Source organism: Drosophila rhopaloa, unplaced genomic scaffold (assembly GCF_018152115.1).
Source record: "Drosophila rhopaloa isolate 14029-0021.01 unplaced genomic scaffold, ASM1815211v1 contig_190, whole genome shotgun sequence".
Taxonomy (NCBI): domain Eukaryota; kingdom Metazoa; phylum Arthropoda; class Insecta; order Diptera; family Drosophilidae; genus Drosophila; species Drosophila rhopaloa.
The window spans coordinates 3,477,091-3,495,096 of record NW_025335073.1 but is presented as its reverse complement, the minus strand read 5'-3'; the positions used below and the strand labels follow the sequence as shown (position 1 = coordinate 3,495,096).

Sequence of the window (18,006 nt, the reverse complement as noted above, 5' to 3'; positions counted from 1 at the left end):
ATCCTTCGTCCTCACGTCCGCCACTCGGACCTTGCCGTCAGCGCCGACGTGCACCGCCACGATCCGCCCGATCATCCACTGCTGCGGCGGAAGATTGTCCTCGGCGACGACGACGAGAGCTCCCACGTCGACGTTTGGAACCTCCTGGTGCCACTTGTTTTTCGCCTGGAGGCTCGAGACGTACTCCCGGGACCAACGCTGCCAAAACCTGTGCCTGAGACACGAGACACTGCGCCATCGTCGTAAGCAGGTTGGGCTGACTTGGTCCGGGAGCGCTGCTGAGGGTGGAGCTAGGAGGGGCCCGCCGATCAGGAGATGGCCTGGGCTTAGGGCTTCGCCGTCGTTGGGATCCGTGCTGATCGCTCCGAGGGGCCTGGAGTTGAGAACGGCCTCCACGCTGGTGAGGAGAGTTCCGAGCTCCTCCGCGGTCAGGATGTCTTCGCCGACCGTCCGAAGGAACAGGTGCTTTGCAGACTTCACACCTGCCTCCCAAAGTCCGCCGAAGTGAGGTGCTCTGGGCGGTATGAACGCAAACTCGCATCCTTTTCTTGATGCGAATGTTGCGATACCGGCCTCCTGCTCCTCCGGACGGGCCCGGAACTCTCTCATGTGGCGATCGGCTCCGACGAAGTTCGTCGCGTTGTCGCACCACACCTTCTCCGGAATCCCGCGTCGACTCACGAACCTTTGGAATGCCAACAAAAACGCATCAGTGGTGAGGTCAGACACTAACTCTAAGTGGACCGCTTTGGACGCAAAACATACAAACAATGCCACGTATGATTTGTACGGTGGCTTACCACGGATACGATACGTTGTGTTAAATGGGCCACAAAAATCAACACCACAGATATTAAAGGGGCGGAGAGCTCGAAGTCTGTCTGATGGCAAGTTCCCCATGATTTGCGTCAAGAGTTGCGGCTTGCACCGAAAGCAACGAATGCAAGAACGAACTGTTCTGCGGCAAACTTCCTGCGCATTAACCAACCATATCTTTTCTCGCAACAGACTTACAAGAGCTCGAGGGCCAGCATGACAGTTTGTAACGTGCAGGTAGGACACGTAAGTTTTAACAAACTGTGAGCCTTTCGACAACAACAACGGGAATTTGGCTTCGTACGGGATAGGAGCATTCAATAACCGACCCCCAACTCGCAGCAATGTCGAGGAACACCAATCTAATTTTTTCTCCTGGAGAAAAGGGCTTAGTTTTTGTATATTCGTTGCTACCGGTTTATTTTTCCGAATTTTACCTATGTCGTCACTGAACTCGTGAGATTGGATCACTTCCACTATTTTCTCGAACGCAAAATTCAGTTCTCTTGGTGTAATACTTTTTTTAAAGGGCTGCGACACTTTTTTACACCTTTGAATAAACCGTAAGACCCACACGAAAACCCTTAGAAGCCTTATGTGCGACGAAAAGGATTCTATTTTCTGAAGCACATAGTTGGGCTCTGGGATTACCACAAGCGCCAATGCTGATTTGCGTAATTCCATCGACACGACATCAGCAGGTACTTCGAAGTGTCGATTTACAGGCCAATCTTTTTCTGCATCGAGCAAAAACGACGGCCCAGCGAACCAAATGGAAGCTGTAAGTTCCTCAACGTTACATCCCCGTGACACGATGTCCGCTGGGTTTACTTTCGTGGGGACATGTCGCCAGATTGCTTTTTCCGACCACTCTTGAATCTCCGCAACTCGGTTTGAGACAAAAACTGACAACGACGAAGGATGCGTTTTGATCCAATGCAAAGTGATCTCCGAATCCGTCCAGAGGAACACTTTTGTAATCGGAAAATTAAGCAATGGTCTTACACGATTATAAAGATCCGCAAGAAGGTGAGCTGCGCACAACTCAAGGCGGGGCAAAGTTTTCGTCTTGAGGGGAGCTACTTTGGATTTTGCTGTCAATAAAGATACTTTTAAACCTTCAGCGGTACTAGTGCGAACGTAAATGCACGCTCCATATGCTCGCATGGAAGCGTCCGCGAAACCATGTAGTTCTGCCGGGACTTTGGCGTCTGTATGAAAGAATCGCGATACCTTGATCTTGGGCAGCTGCAACAGCGTTCCCTTAAAAGCTTCCTAAGATGTCTGCAGTTGCATCGGTAGCGACTCGTCCCAGTCTAACTTTCGAAGCCACAGTTCCTGCAACAACATTTTGGCCCTAGTCACTAGAGGACACAATAGGCCAAGCGGATCGAAAAGTAGGGCAGTCACCGACAGTATGTTTCGTTTTGTCGCACGAAGATCCAGGAAAGAGTCATCCAACCGAAATTGAAAGTAATCTTTACCCGGCAACCAAACCACGCCAAGGGTTTTAGTTACGTCTGAGTCTGCCGTTAGCGGCATGACAGCGCTTTCAGATGCGGACAACTCTGGGCAGTTAGAAAACCACTTTGCCAATTCAAATCCTGCCTCTTGCAATACCTGAGAAACTTCGTCTCGAAGGCTTAGCAGGTCCTCAACGCATCTGGCGCCAGTCAACAAATCGTCAACATAAAAGTCATTCTGAATGACCTTAGCGGCTTTTGGACACGAATCCTGCGCGATCTCTCCAAGCCGCATTAAACACCGAATCGCCAGATAGGGTGCTGGCGAAGTTCCATAAGTCACGGTGTTCAGCTTGAAGATTTTTAGAGACTCAGATGGATCTCGTCTCCACACTATGAGCTGAAAGTTTCGGTCAGCTTCGTCAACCATTACTTGACGATACATCTTTTTTACGTCTGCTGCAAGCGCAAACTTGTGCAGTCTGAACCGAAGCAGGGTCGAATACAGCTCCTCTTGAATGGTGGGGCCAACCATCAAGATGTCATTCAACGCGACCTGCGTCGATGTACGGCTCGAGGCGTCGAATACCACTCTCAACTTTGTCGAGGTGCTTTGAGGTCGCAGCACGCATTGGTGCGGAATGAAATAGTGCGAACTGTCTGGAATTTTATTGTTAGTGGAAGACATGTGGCCCATGGCTTCATATTCTTCCATGAATTCCAGATACATCTTTTTTAAAGAAGGATCTTTGGATAATCTTCTTTCAAGCGACAAAAATCTACGTTTCGCAACTTCATATGATGAACCAAGAGTGTTTGGGTCAGATTTGAACGGCAGACGAACCGAAAATCTCCCGGACGACAATCTTTGAGTATTTTTCTCAAAGTGTTGCTCACAAAGTTGCTGCTCAGGAGTATGGACCTTGGCCTTGGGCGGCAAGTCCTCCACAGACCAAAATTTCTGCAGGGTTGTGTCTATTGACTCCAACACTTCCTCCTGGCAGCTGAGATGTACCAACTTTTCAGCATTTCTTATTTTTTCTGAGGCACATCTCCCTGACACTATCCAGCCGAGAACTGTTTTCTGCAAAATGGGAAACTCAGGCCCTTGCTTTATCTGGCCGACTGACAATAGTTCAAAGAACGAGTCTGCGCCTATAAGCATATCTATTTTTTGGGGCTTGAAGAAGAATGGATCTGCCAATTGAATATTTTCAGGCACCCTCCAGCCGCTGGTGTTCACCGTTTGATCCGGATGATAACCAGAAATATTTTTTAATATGTAAAATTCGGACGACAATTGACTGCTACCCACTCGCGACTTGACTATCGTGTGTATTTTCTTGGTTGCTTGAGCATTAGTCCACCAATGCCCGCAAGCTCAAAACACGTCCTCTCTCTTAATCTGAAGTCTCTGAGCGAGCTCATCGGTCACAAAATTTACTTGTGAACCAGAATCGAGCAACGCTCGAGCCAAAACTAATTCGCCACTTTTTGTTTGGACGCTCACGATGGCTGTGGCAAGAATAACTCTATCCGATGCAGTCGCATGCAAAACATGCGAAGTGGATGGAGTATTCTGCAAGAGCGTGGGCTGAGGAGGAGGTGGCAACGCGAGATTTGATGGCGAATAAATGTGCAGCAATGTGTGGTGTGAGGACTTACACACCCTGCATCTTTTCGATTTGCATCTTTTTACCGTGTGGCCCTTACGGAGGCAGTTAATGCATAAGGGAGCCTTTTTTGCGAAATCGAATCTTTGCTGAACTGTTAGGGCAGCAAAAGCAGTGCAATTTCCTACTTGATGTTCTGCTGAGTTGCAAAACACACATACTTCGGGGTCGTCCATGGCAGCAACAAACGAAAAACTCCTGTTTCCATTCTTCTTTGGATAAGCCTGGCTCTGCTGAACAATTTTTGGCTTACACGCTTCTTCGGCAACCATATGCTGATAGCGCTTGTTCAGGGCCGACTCACACTCGCTCCAAAGAGGAAGCGAGGTATAATCTAACTGTTCTTCCCATTTTCTTTTAGTTCCTGCATCGACTTTGCCCATTACTAGATGGATGAGGATGGCATTCGTAATACGTTTGTCATCCCCAATGGACAAAAGAGAATCGTACAGCGCTGTGACTGTGTCGATCAGGTTTCTCAAGGCGGTAGCTGATGGCTGGGAAATCTTTGGCAGATTAAACAGTGTCGATATATTGTCAAAGAAAATTAAACAATCATTATCGTACACCCGCCTTAGGCTAGCCAGAGCTTTTGGATAATTATCCGCGGTAACTTGGAATGCCCTGACTGTTCCTAGCGCGTCTCCAGCCAAACACGATATTAGATGGTTGAATTTTTCGATATCGTGCAGCGTGTCATCTTTGTCAACAAAAGTTTCGAAAAGGCTTATAAAATTTTTAAATTCGGAATGTTTTCCGCTGAAGGTTGGAAGAGCGACGCTCGGCAAACGGCATTGGGGTGTGCGCGTTGCCGGCGGAGCGGAATTGTCAACGCTCTTACGCTTTGTTTCCGCAATTAGGGAAATTAGCAACGATTTTGCTATTATCGCAGTCTCTTCGAACTCTTCGCGGTACACATCATCTCCATCTTTCGCTTCAATTTTATTTTGTATAAGCGAAGCATTTTCGATGTGCGTATTTAGGATTTCTAATCGACATTCTAACTCAACCGTATTTAAAGAGAATCGACCCTCATTTAAATATCTTTGCGTTCGCTCTATACTCCTCATATATCCATCTCGTTGGTTTTTCAACTCTTCGATGTCCTGGTTGTTACTTTCTGATTTTGGCATTTTTTTTTTTTTTGGTATCGAAGAGTTTTAAATTTAATTTATTTTAACTTTTTTTTTTTTAATTATATGTATGTAAATGTGTACAAAAAATGTTGTTTTTAAATTTATTAAATTTAAAAATAATAACCAACGAGAGGAATAAGCTGAACGCAAGCAGTGTAGGGGAGTTATTTAAATGAATTAAGGAATTAATTTAAGGAATTTATTTATTTTTTAATTCAATAATTATAATATGCCGACCGCACGTAGTGTAGGGGAGCACACGCTAAGCTCAAACACCAAAAAACGAACAAACGTTTAGGCAGCGGCAACGCTTGCACCGTTCCAGCGATCGCAAACGAAAACGACGAAAGAGAACTCGAAAGAACGGGCTGCGCTGTCTGTCTGTGTGTGTATGTGTACGGCTGGCGGTGGTCAACGCAATGCTAACGGATAATGATGCACTGACCGATAACTAAGGGCAACGAATATATAAACCTGACGCTTAAAAGCGCGGGAAATGGCGATAAGCGAGGGAAATTTGAAGAAAATGCGCGGCAGAAAATTTGCCGGGAATTTAATTCTGGAATAATATTTTTTCACAATTCTCAACTTTTGCCTTTTTAATTTTTTGCAAAGCTATAATTGGTGTTCACTACGACGAGAAATGGGGGAATTTTATATTTTAAAAACCAGGATGCCGACAAATATTTATTTGATTTTGGTCCAAAGCGATTCACTTATGTATGTATAATTCAAAATATGTATATATGTATGGATATATGTATCAGAATTATAATCATTATTACATGCAAGTTTTATTTATTTCTTGGTTAGAATGCTCGCTATCTACCGAATTTTTCACACGAATGCAAACAGTTGAAGGATGGGCCAAAACACAATTAAAAAACGCCACAGATTAGCTTTCAACTTTTCGCACTCTATACCTGCTTGGCCAATTTGGGGCTTGAGACTTCCTTTTTTTTCCATTTCAACAGCAGCCAGAGGGGTCGGCAGACTTCCAACGCAGTTCCAAAAAACGAAAAATTAGTTGCCGTACCAACGCGAGTTTTTTTTATTTCTATTTTTGGTGTAAATTAAAATCGCGAAAATCCAAATAATCACGTCGGGGTCACCATGAAAAACTTAATACTTTTTTGTATTAATAAAATACGAGTTTTGGGGGATCTTTGACGATTTTTAATAACGACGAAGACATTAAAGACATCAGTATATTTTGAATTATATCCGTATTATTTATTGTTCCGAAGGATAAAATAGGATATATAAGAAATAGTCGTCCGGTCTTGATCGTTTCAATTAATAGACCTGGCTTGATCTCCTTGTGATTCTGAGCAATAATATATATGTACTTTGTTTGATCTCTGTCTGCTCCAAAAACTTTTGAATGAGATTGGCCCTCTAAAAGGGTATGAGAACGACAGGAATATATGAGAAAATAGTTTCGAAAGTTATTCTGGTACTCACCATGAAAAGTACGTTTGGGGAGCGAGAGCTATTCCACTATCCCTTTGTCTGATGACGTAATATATAATAATACTTACATATTTTGTAATGACTTTCATGGCTTCGATATGATATTCGTGTTAATAGATGCGCTCGCAATCATCCAAACCAGTTTTGACAGACTTTTCCCTATAAAAAACCAACTTATCCATAACATTTGATTTGCATGGAAGCATGGCGTATAAAAGTTGTATCTGAATATTTTAAGTTAGTTTTAAATGATTTACCTACAAGTTCACTCGTGCAGGGCTAATAATATTTTAACTCCGGACGTCTATGCTTTATTAATTTAAGAATTTTAATTGCTTTTTTTATGGTATTCTTTTTTAGGCTGTAGAAAATCGACATGCTATGGCAAAAGCACTTTACTCGAAAACATTTACATGGCTGGTTACGAAAATAAATAACTGTACAAATCCAGGAAAAGGAGGCGCCAAATTTCTTGGTGTTCTCGATATATTTGGATTTGAAAATTTTTCTCAAAACTCATTTGAGCAACTATGCATAAACTATACCAACGAAAAGCTGCACAAATTTTTTAATCATTATGTTTTTGCACTAGAGCAATCAATCGTGAGTATTAATGTAGACTATTGAAAGATTTGTATTTATAAAATATCATGTTTAGATATAAAGGTAAGTAATGTTTAGCGACGGACATATATTTGATATATTTTGATATTTGATCCGATTAAAACAAAACAAATAAATAAACAAAAATTGGTTACAACGACAATGGCTTTTATGCCGTCAGTCGGTTAATTTAGTTAAGTTAGATTCTAAAATTGTTCTAAAATAATTTTTTTTCTGTAATAACTGGCTTTTGTAATGAAGAATGCCAAATTCTCCCAGTTTTCCCCATTTAGAAGACTGTGGAGATCCGATTCGCAAAGGGTGGTTTTCTTAAAACATGTAAACCGAATCTCTCTCAGAATAGGGCAGACTGCAATGAAGTGTTGAACATCCTCGATTTCTCGCATGTTGCAGAGGCTGCATTCCAGTGATGGCTTGCTGCTGTATGCCCTGCCATTTAGAGGTAAAGTCTCGGTTCTAGCTTGGAAGATATATTTTATGAGTTCTCCTTTATGTTGATCGTGGAAGTAGTTTTTTATTAAATAAATTATGCTCAAGATTTTTATACACACTCCGCAACGCGCTGTTTTTGGTCTTAGTTATAAACTTTTCTCTTTCTATGTTGTGGTATTTGGTAATGATTTCGGCATGAGTCCTGCTCCACGAACTTGCATCCTAGAGATCAAGGGGGCAACTGCATTCGGTTGCAATATCCGTCCATCTAGAGAATGGAAGTTCGTTTCTTTCACAGAGAGATTTTGCAATTATTTTCGGTAGTCTACTATTTGGCATATGCATAACCTTATCGATGTAATTAAAGTCCTACTGAAGTGTGTAGGAGAATATACTAGGCAGTCCTGTTTTAATAAAAATTGCATAGTCGGGAGTATTTTGTGGCAGTCGAAATATCTTTTTTACAAAAAATGTTAGTACTCGTTCCGCATTTTCATATCTTTGATTTCCCCAAACCTCTGCCGAGTAGCACATAATTGTTTTCACTGTCGCCTGGAAAAGGCTGTACTTGGCACTCATTTTAACATTTTTTCTGCCTAAAAAGTTTTTCCAAGTTGCGTTCATAGCTATTTTTGCATCTTTGAGCTTATCTTTTATGTGGGTATAAAAACTCATATTTGTGGTAAGCGTTACACCGAGGTATTTGAATGATTTTACACGTTCCAGCTGGATTCCGTTCAGTTGCCATTCTTCGTTCCTAGCGTGACGGCCACCTGTACCCTTAACTACCATAGTATTTGATTTGCTTGTATTTATGGTGAGGTTCCATACTTTACAGTACTGGGATATGCTAGCAATCATGACCCTTAACGTTTCAGGGCTGTCAGCCAGTAGGCACATGTCATCGGCATACATAAGGGTCTTAACATGGGTTCCATTCACGGTCACTCCACCTGGTAAAAAATCAACAACATGGTCCACGAAGAGAGAGAAGAGGAGAGGGCTGAGAATGCAGCCTTGATACCACTGTTGGTATCGAACCATTTCGAAAGCTCTGATCCGTCCCACACACTTGCTTTGTTATCCTCATAGATACTGGACAGTGGTAGTATGGCTTTTGTTGAGAGTCCGAGTTGGCTAAGTTTATACATTAGGCTATTTCGGTTCACTGTATCAAAGGAGGCTTTAAAATCTACAATGAAAATGTACAGCTTCTTTTTTGTTGCAGAAAGGTTTGGTCGATTGATGTCAGCACGAAAACACAGTCAACTGTAGAGAAACCCTTTCGAAAGCCTGTCTGAAATTCACTAAGAATGTTTTCTCGGTTTACCCATGTCGTCATACGTTTTAACAGTGCTCCTGCAAAAATCTTAGCGACTGTGTTTTGAGCAGATATGCCTCGGTAGTTGCTGGGATCGGTCTCCACACTTTTTTTAAAAATTGGGCTGATCAGACTTTTTTGAAGCAATTTGGGAAAATTCCATGGCTGTAAAATTCAGTTTAGGCATCGGTAAGTCGCTGTATAAAACAAAGCGGCGCGGTATTGAAAAATTCTGCAGTTATTCTGTCTGCATCAGGAGCTTTGTTTAGTTTTAGTGTTAGGACAGCGCTTTCTATTTCTGCAAGGCTGATATGATGATCTGAGGAAAGCAGAGGCTTAGCATAGCTGATTTCTGTTTCATTTTGAATTTGGGAGAGTAGGCTACTAAAATAGTTTGCCAAATCTGTTGAACTTACTTTTTATGGGTTTTTTCTGTTTGTTCCCGTTTAATTTATTAAAGATTTCCCAGAACTGTTTGCTGTCGCGAACTTCTTGTAGTTGGCGTTCCATATTTTCTTTTTCTTTCTCTTTGCATAGACGTTTGTAATTTGTTTTTGCCGTTTTGTAGATGTGGCCCATTATTTCGTTTCGCCTTAGCTGTTTAAGGCAATCAAAAGAGTGTTTCCTGGCCCTTTCGCATTGTACGTCGAACCACGGTTGCTTTCTGCTAAAGTTTAGTGACTGCTGCATGGGTTTGGAGGCTTCTACGATTAGGTTGAGCAGTTTTGTTAGCAGTGTAGACCCACTCAGATCTTATATTTTTTGGACTCCTGATACTGGTTATCATTCCACTTTAGCCTTCGGTTGAGTTTTGGCTGGGTACTATCGACTTGTTCATGTAGAATACCTTTTCAAAGGACTTCGATGGGCATATGATCAGGAAGGGGTTGAGCACCTACCACCAAATCTTTCACCACATCGTGCCACTTTCCTTGTATGAGACAGTAGTCAATAGTCGACCTTGCTGCGCCCCTTATAAAGGCATATTCTCCTTCTTGGTCACCGATTGTCCTGCCGTTTATTTACCTGCCGTTACTGAGATTTCGTCATTAGATTTACGAATCGTGCTACTGGTCCTGAGGTCTATATTTGTGGGTTCTGTTGTGGCTTGTGCTGTTCCGATGCGAGCATTTATATCCCCAAAAATCATTAGGTTATTGCAACCTGCTGTCAGTCCGAAATCGCACACCTTTTCAAAAACTGCTTGCCAGTTATTGCAGTTAATATTTACTAGGAGTATATGTAGTTTTTCGTCTTTCGTGTTTATTTCGATGACTTCCTTGCTCGTAAAGGTAATGTGTCCTTCGTTCACCAGCAATGCAGCAAATGATCAGGAAAGTAATTTGCAAAACTCGTTTCGTCTTTGGTCAGAAAAGTTTTAAATAGTAGAAAAATGTCTAATTGTGTAACAAAATTAAACAATTTTTTAAATAATGTCTTATTTGCTAAGCCAGCTATATTGTACGATACAATTTTAACATTAAGGGACGGTACTACATTAGGGACATTTAGTTTTTTGAATTTAGTTTGCTCAATATAACTTCGTAGTCTAGGGCTATTCGTAGTCTAGGGCGCCTCCCGGCGGAGGCCTAGCATCACGCGTTTTTTAAGTCTCCTTTCGATGTTTAGATCCTGTTCGAGTGAGACTCGCGTTTCTATCAGGTTTTTGGTGTGCTTAAGGATGGTCTGCACTGCGCTTACTGTGTTTAGTTCAACCAGAACAGCCATTTTTCTGTCGGCGTCGTGTAGCTTCTTTACCGAGTCTATCTCCATACGGTTATCAACAATTCCCTCTTTATTAGGTCAGATACAGCATTAAATGGATTTTTTTCGGATTTTAGACCTCGAATGATAATGTTTTTTCGTTTATTTGCGTCTTCTAGTTGTAGAAGTCTTGCTTGTTTGTTTTCGTTGTCGCTTTTGATTTTGTTAATCTCTAGAGGGACGGTCATACCTATATATTGTGTACTTACCTGGAAAAACATCGGAGCTAAAGATCTCCGGCTTTAAAACGGTTTCTGTGAACACAATAATATGAGATGCAAAGGAAAGGCTATCAGAATACAATTTAGTGAGTTTGCTACGCAAACCTCTTGCATTCTGATAGGAAAGAAGGAGGTTAGAAGTTAGTTTTTTGAAATTGGTACACTGGTTTGGCCTCGACTATGAAGTTTTACTCCCATGGGCCCCTTCTTCTTTATCTTAGCCGCGTACTCTTTTACAAACATATTATCCGGCCAAAAGTCGCCCGAGTATATGGCTTCAAAAAGCTCGTTAGGGACAGTTATCTTGAAAGATGAAATGTCTCTAGCATAAGAAAACTTAAGCTTTTACACCTTTACACTATTACAATCGGCTTTAGTTTTGTCTTGTATATAAGACAATACATCAGAAGATGTTTGATCAGGGGAAAGCCGAGAAACGAAAATTTGTTTCTTTAGTGGAGCCACTGAAAGGGATTTTGGTGGAGCAGACATTGTTTCTGCAAAGCCAACTTGAGCCGGTTGTCCGGACTCAGTAGTCCCTTGTGGTGGTGATGCTACATTCTGAGAGATAGGTGGATCCACTAATTGTGAAACCACTACGGACAAATCGGAATTCTTAGAAGTCCCTGGTTGCATGCATTCTGTAACGGATTGTTCGGATACCGAATCTTTTTTAGCTGCTGATCTTAGCAACATTTGAGGGTTTGCTGAAATCAGCTGCTGCCGGAATGCTCTGTTGTTCTTTTGATTTCGGTTGCGGGGTGTTCCCCTTTTGCTCCTTTCCACCAGCGGGATTTTTGCGCTTAGGGGACTCTTCTAATAGCTTACGACTATTAAACTGCGATTCCAGCGCAGAGAGGAGATCATCAGCTCGGCGAAAACTATCTCTAGCAACTACGAAACAGCTAATCAGCCCCATCAGGCCGCCTTTAGTTTGGCGCATGAACGATTTCATCTCGTTCGCAACCTCGACACAAGCGTCACAACAAAACTGCAAATTGGGCCCCTTCGAAAGGTCATCACTTGTCCGGCCAGTAAAACAAGCGCACTTGGTGTGCACCATATTTTCACACAGCCAGCAAGTCATATTAGACTGGTCAGCCCTGATTACGAGGCTCCATTTTTTGCAGAAGCAGACTAAATTTTTATTATTCATTTTATATTTATTGGGACCACTGTACCAAGAAAGCAAATTGAAATTTATAAACGAGCAGTTATAAGTACCGCAAGAGCGCAGAAACTGCACGCTTAGAACTTTCAAAGCAAAGTGAGCAAGAGAGCGTAAATAAGTTAAAGTGCATGCACAAAAGAGAAACAGCGGGGATATAAATAGGATAGAAAACACAGATAAGAATTACGAAAAACTAAAACAATTTATTAGTATCAATACAAAGTGCACTCGCGAAGCGAACGGAGTTTAAATTTATGTTTAAATAACCGAAAGAAAATTTAATGTTGTTTTTATAAAACCCACCGATGGGAATAAACGAAAACAAAATACAAAATTCGAAGCGCAGAAAAAAAACACGACCGTTCACTTTGAAAGTCAAAGACGAACACTTTGTTGAGAGACATTCTACATTTTGCTGAATGGTATCCATTTTTGTGGCAATCGAATTAACGTCCGATTTTGTAGCTAGTTCTTTGAGTTTTGAGTCGAACATACCCTCCAGCATGGATTTCAGATCTTTAAGATCTACCAGGTTGCCTGTGTTTGTTGGTGTGCGATTATTTTGCGGGGGAGTGTCTGATCGACTCCGTTTTGAGACGCTAGCAGGTGTCGCATTGAATGTCCCGGCCTGACTGGTACCCTGAGGCTTAGTAGTGTAGCGTGTAACCATTATAGCATTTGTGTTCTGGATGGGACTAATCTACACTCGCGGGGCACGCTTTGAATCCGACTCTAGCTCGTCAGCTTTGGGGGTGGAGGTCTTACTTGTGTAGATCCACACACTGGCTACAAATTATTATTGATAAGACTAGAATTGAGCGTGCTGCGACAAAAGAAAAGCTAGATACTGAACCGGACGAATTATATAAATAAATGCATAAAGATAGGCAAAAGGAAGAGAGTTCGAGAATTTAATAAAAGAACACAGGTGGTATTGTGCTCGCAGTACGCCCACCCTACCTACGATCACCTGCCGCTAGAGCATGACTCTGGTGATCCCTTCTATACCCTAGGACCCTAGAAACATCAGCTGAGTTCAGTTAATATAATCTTACTCTTTCATTTTAATAAATTTCTTAAAGGAGAATAACATTCTTAAATTTTCTTAACAAAACTACTAAAAATTATATGCCAGAAGATATTCATTATAAAAAGCACAGAACCGCATATTTGGCTCTTGAACATTAAATGCAAATATGTTTGTAGATAAAATGTAGATAAACACATGTTTACACATGTTTATGTGTAAAGATAATTGGAAATGATTATATACTAAAATGTTGATTTAAAATAATACTGACTAATAGCAGTGATAAACTAAATTTTAGATTTATAGCACTTCAATGATTTCTTTCTTAAATTAGTAAATATAAGCAGAAATATAAAAATTAACTAAATTTTCTTCATGCCAGTGGCTCAAACTAACTATTTACGTTTATATTATGTGTGAAAACAAAATATATTATATATATATATAAATAGTTTTAAAATTCAAATTTGTAATTGGTTAAAATGTTAAGTTTACTTAAGGTTCCGGTTACTTACATTTTTATACCCTTGCAGAGGGTATTATAATTTTGGTCAAAAGTGTGCAACGCAGTGAAGAAGACATCTCCGACCCTATAAAGTATATATATTCTTGATCAGGATCACCTCCTGAGTTGATATAGCCATGTCCGTCTGTCCGTCTGTACGTCTGTCTGTTTCTACGAAAACTTGTCTCTCAGTTTTAAAGATATCGAATTCAAACTTTGCACACACCCTTCTTTCTTTTGCACGCAGTATATAAGTCGGAACGGCCGGGATCGGCCGACTATATCCTATAGCTGCCATATAACTGATTGATCGGAAATGGCATAACTCTGCTGTTTGTTAAGTTAGGAAGTTGGGACTTTCTTTGGGTTTTATATTTGACCAATCAATCCGACGTACTGAATTTCATAAGGATCGGCCGACTATATCCTATAGCTGCCATATAACTGATTGATCGGAAATGAAATAACTTTGGTGTTTGTAAAGTTAGAAAGTTGGAATTTCCTATGGGTTTTATTTTTGGCCAATTAATCCGACCTACCAAATTTCATATGGATCGGCCGACTATATCCTGTAGCTGCCATATAACTGAACGATTGGAAATGCCATAACTTTGGTGTTTTTAAAGTTAGGAAGGTGGGATTTTTTATTAGTATTAAGAATGCATCATATGAATAATTTTGGAGAATATAATTTGCAGAATATTCTGCAAGGGTATTTCAACTTCGGCTCCGCCCGAAGTTAGCTTTCTTGTCATTATTAAATTTCTTTTAGTGTATCTCAGTTGGTTTGAAAGAAGTGTAATACCTTATTAAATTAATTAATAAATTAATTATAAATTATAAGGAAAATATACAACTCACACAGCTGATTCCTCGGCGGATGATCGATCTCCCGACGCAGGTAGGCTGGAAAAAAAATCAAGGCGATTTTCCAGCTTTGACATTGTGGTATATGTAGACTTAGACTTTCAAACACAGGATCGAAATCAAATCAATTTAAGAAAACTTTGGCCAGGATGAAATAATTTTAAATTGAATCGCGCACTTATGGAATGACTTTAAAACAAATTAATTAATTTCTCTCAGTGCAGTCATCAATCATTCATTTTGTTATCTACAAAAGTTTCTGCACACTATTTTTTGGGTTATTGCGGAAGTCAAATGCAGGTCAACAATGATGTAAATCCGGCGAAAGAAATTTAACAAAATTTAGGCGGGATAATTAATTTCTCAGCCTGCTAAATTTAAGGTATTAATTCGGCCTAGTGGCTTTTAGTTTCTTCGCCGGAAATTTAAGTAATATTTGGGCCTGTGAGTTTTAGTTCGCCATCAAGAAAAATGTAGGTATTAGTTTGGCCTAGTGGCTTATTTTAATTTGGCCTCCTGGAAAATTTAAATAATAATTGGGCCCAGTGGCTTTGCGGAATCCTTTGAACGAAGGGGCTTCGCAGAGAATCCCAAGTCTCTGATCACAGGGTCGGGTCTTCCAAGCTGGATAAAACTAGCAAAAGAACATCCTCAGCGTGAGAAAGAGCCCACGATCACAAAATATAAATGTGCTACCAACCTTGCAATTTCCCTAGCGCTGCTTGCTGCCGCCGCGGCCGTGAGGGAAATCGTAGACTTTCAGCGTAAAAATCACTAAATTAACACAATCCCCAATTGGGCAAAACAGATAAACTCACTTGTTTTATTCTTTTAATTAACTTTTAAAACTCTCGTATTCGAGAAACGATTTGCCACTTGCAGTTTATTGGAACAAACTTTATCGCGTTGGTACGATGCACTTCTATGACATCTGATTGCCACGCCGGTTGGATAAAGAAAGAAAGTTCGAGATATACATGCGGTAGGCGTCGCTTTTGCCGAAAATTCTAGACAGCTGAGAAATCTGACATACGAGCTCGATAGAAGCTACCCTGCAACAGCTGATCGTATCCCGAGCTGGCATCACCTAGTAAAGTTCATCTAGCTTTAATCGATATCGAATCTTGGTTCGATTAATATAATTTAATTTAAATCAAACAAAAACGAAAAAAAATTTCAAATCTGACTTCCGTGAACTTCAGTCGCTGCTACAAAACCCCCCTCTACAATCAGACTAGGGTATGTATGAGATAGTACCCTAGGATGATACCGACTGAACTTATTGTCGAATGTCCTTTGCATGATAAGTACCCACGGGTCTTCCTTAAAGGTCTTCGAGTTCGTAGTAACAATTGCCAATCTTTTTTCGAACTCGCGATTTCACAAAAGTGGGAACGAATTTGGCATTATAGCCAGTTTGAAAACAACTTTGTTTAAAACTTCTTCGATAAACCTCCTGTCCCTCTATGAAACTTACTACACGAGAACGAAGATTATAACGCGTTTCGTTGTCGAACTTCAATGAGCGTTCATCTAAGAGGTTTAACTTTCTAAGCAAAGAGTATGTTGACCCAGATGTGATCATGTGTTGACCAAAAGCCATGTAGTAAGGACTTGTACCCAAGCTGGAGTGTACAGAAGATCTTAACGCGCAACATATCCTGTCCAAAAAGTCATCCCAGTCCTTCTGATCAGGACGCAAATATGCTCTAATTGCGGATATCACTGAGCGATTAACTCGCTCGGAAGCGTTAGCCTGAGGCGAATATACTGCGGTAAGGATGTGTTTAACACTATACTGCTGCATTAACTTCTGAAATACTTTCGAACGAAACTGAGACACCATAGGTCATAAACAAATCGCTCTCTAAATATTTAATCACAACGCTTGATTCTATCTTCTAACTGGTTTTTAAAACATACTTAGAGAAGTGATCAAGAACGATAAAGATTCCGATGTTCCCTCTTCTCGAGCGAGGATAGGGACCGAGGAAATCAATGAAAATTCGTTGGAAAAATCGCTGTGTTTCAGGAGCTTTCCCTAAAGGTGGTCTCAGAGTAAAGTTAGGTGCTTTAGTACTCTTACAAACCTCGCATTTACCAATATAATTTCTTACATCCGAAACGAGACCAGTTTTGTGTATGCCGCCGTAAGACGCCAAAGGACTGTCAAAGGACTTCCAAGCATACTCATCACCTCGATAGAGATACCCATTTTCTACTCTGAGGTCCGGAATTTTGCTTGTTTTCCATTATTTTCTCTACCATCTTGGTGTATTCAGCAGATTTAAAATGCTCAGAATCTAAATTGATAATTAATCCTTCTCCCAAATCAATGGCCGGCACCATCTCCTCGTTGACACGAGACAACGAATCTGGCACTACATTTAAGGAACCCTTGCGATGCTCAATATCGAAGCTGTATTTTTGTAACGATAAGGCCCACCGAGCTAATCGCGAATTCAAATCGTGGTTTGACATCAACCATTTTAAGGAAGCGTGATCAGTAACGATCATAAATTTTAGTCCTTCCACGTAAGCTCTGAAGTTTTTTAGAGCTACAACTGCCGCTAAGCACTCTCAAGCTTCTCAAACTTTTAGGTAGTGGAAAATTAGTGATCTCAGTCACTTTTTCTGGGTCTGTACGAATCCCTCCGTCGCCTATGATATGACCCAAATATCGTACACGTCTCATGCAGAAATGACTCTTCCCTACGTTTATAGTCAAGCCAGCACGCTTTATACGAAAAGCTAATTCCCTGAGCACATCCAGGTGAGAATCAAAACTAGAGGAAACTATTAATGGGTCGTCTAGGTAAATAAACACCTCATTCCTCAAATGAGCAGGAACCACCTTGTCCATTATAAGCGACATTGTACTAGTTGCATTGGACAAACCAAATGGCATGACCTTAAATTGGTATAAAGGCCTACCCGGGACCGTAAACGCCGTCTTATCTCTTGATTTAGCATCCAATGGCACCTGCCAATAAGCATCCTTCAGGTCGAGACTTGTTATGTATCGCTCCTTCGGTAGGCGAATCAAAATTCCACTAATTTGTGGGAAAGGATAAGCATCCTTCTCGGTGTAACTATTAACTTTCCGACAATCAAGGCAAATCCTAACTTTCGCTGTTTTAACGACCATCACAGACTCCTCAATGACACCCATTTTAAACATCCTATCAATCTCCGCGTACATGAGCTTCTCAATAGCGGGTGAGACTGGGAAATGTAGCTGTTTGACGGGATTGGCGATTCCGATCTTTACTTGATGATCAGACTCAGTTGAAGCTACCTCAGATATTTTTAAATGGGTGGGAAGAAGATCGTATAACTTAGTCTATACCCAATTATAGATCTTGTTTAAGGTACTATATACACTTTTAAAACCTTCTTGACGTTGCCATATTCTATTTCGGTATTCAGAAGTCCTATTATTTGTTGCGATTTCCCGTCAGCGGTCGACGCATTTCCTTGTATTCTTTTATACTCTTCTCTACCTATTAT

At 40.9% G+C, this 18,006-nt stretch overlaps 1 protein-coding gene across 2 annotated transcripts in view; it reads left to right on the top strand.

Annotated features, from left to right (window-relative positions):
• The window catches only part of LOC108041495 (unconventional myosin-VIIa), a 1,185,777-nt gene that overhangs the window by 542,187 nt on the left and 625,584 nt on the right, over positions 1 to 18,006 (top strand). For both annotated transcript variants that reach the window (XM_044459306.1, XM_044459307.1), the window contains exon 7: positions 6,922 to 7,164. In XM_044459306.1, coding sequence (XP_044315241.1) covers positions 6,922 to 7,164 — 243 coding nt within the window. The remainder of the gene's footprint in view (positions 1 to 6,921; positions 7,165 to 18,006) is intronic.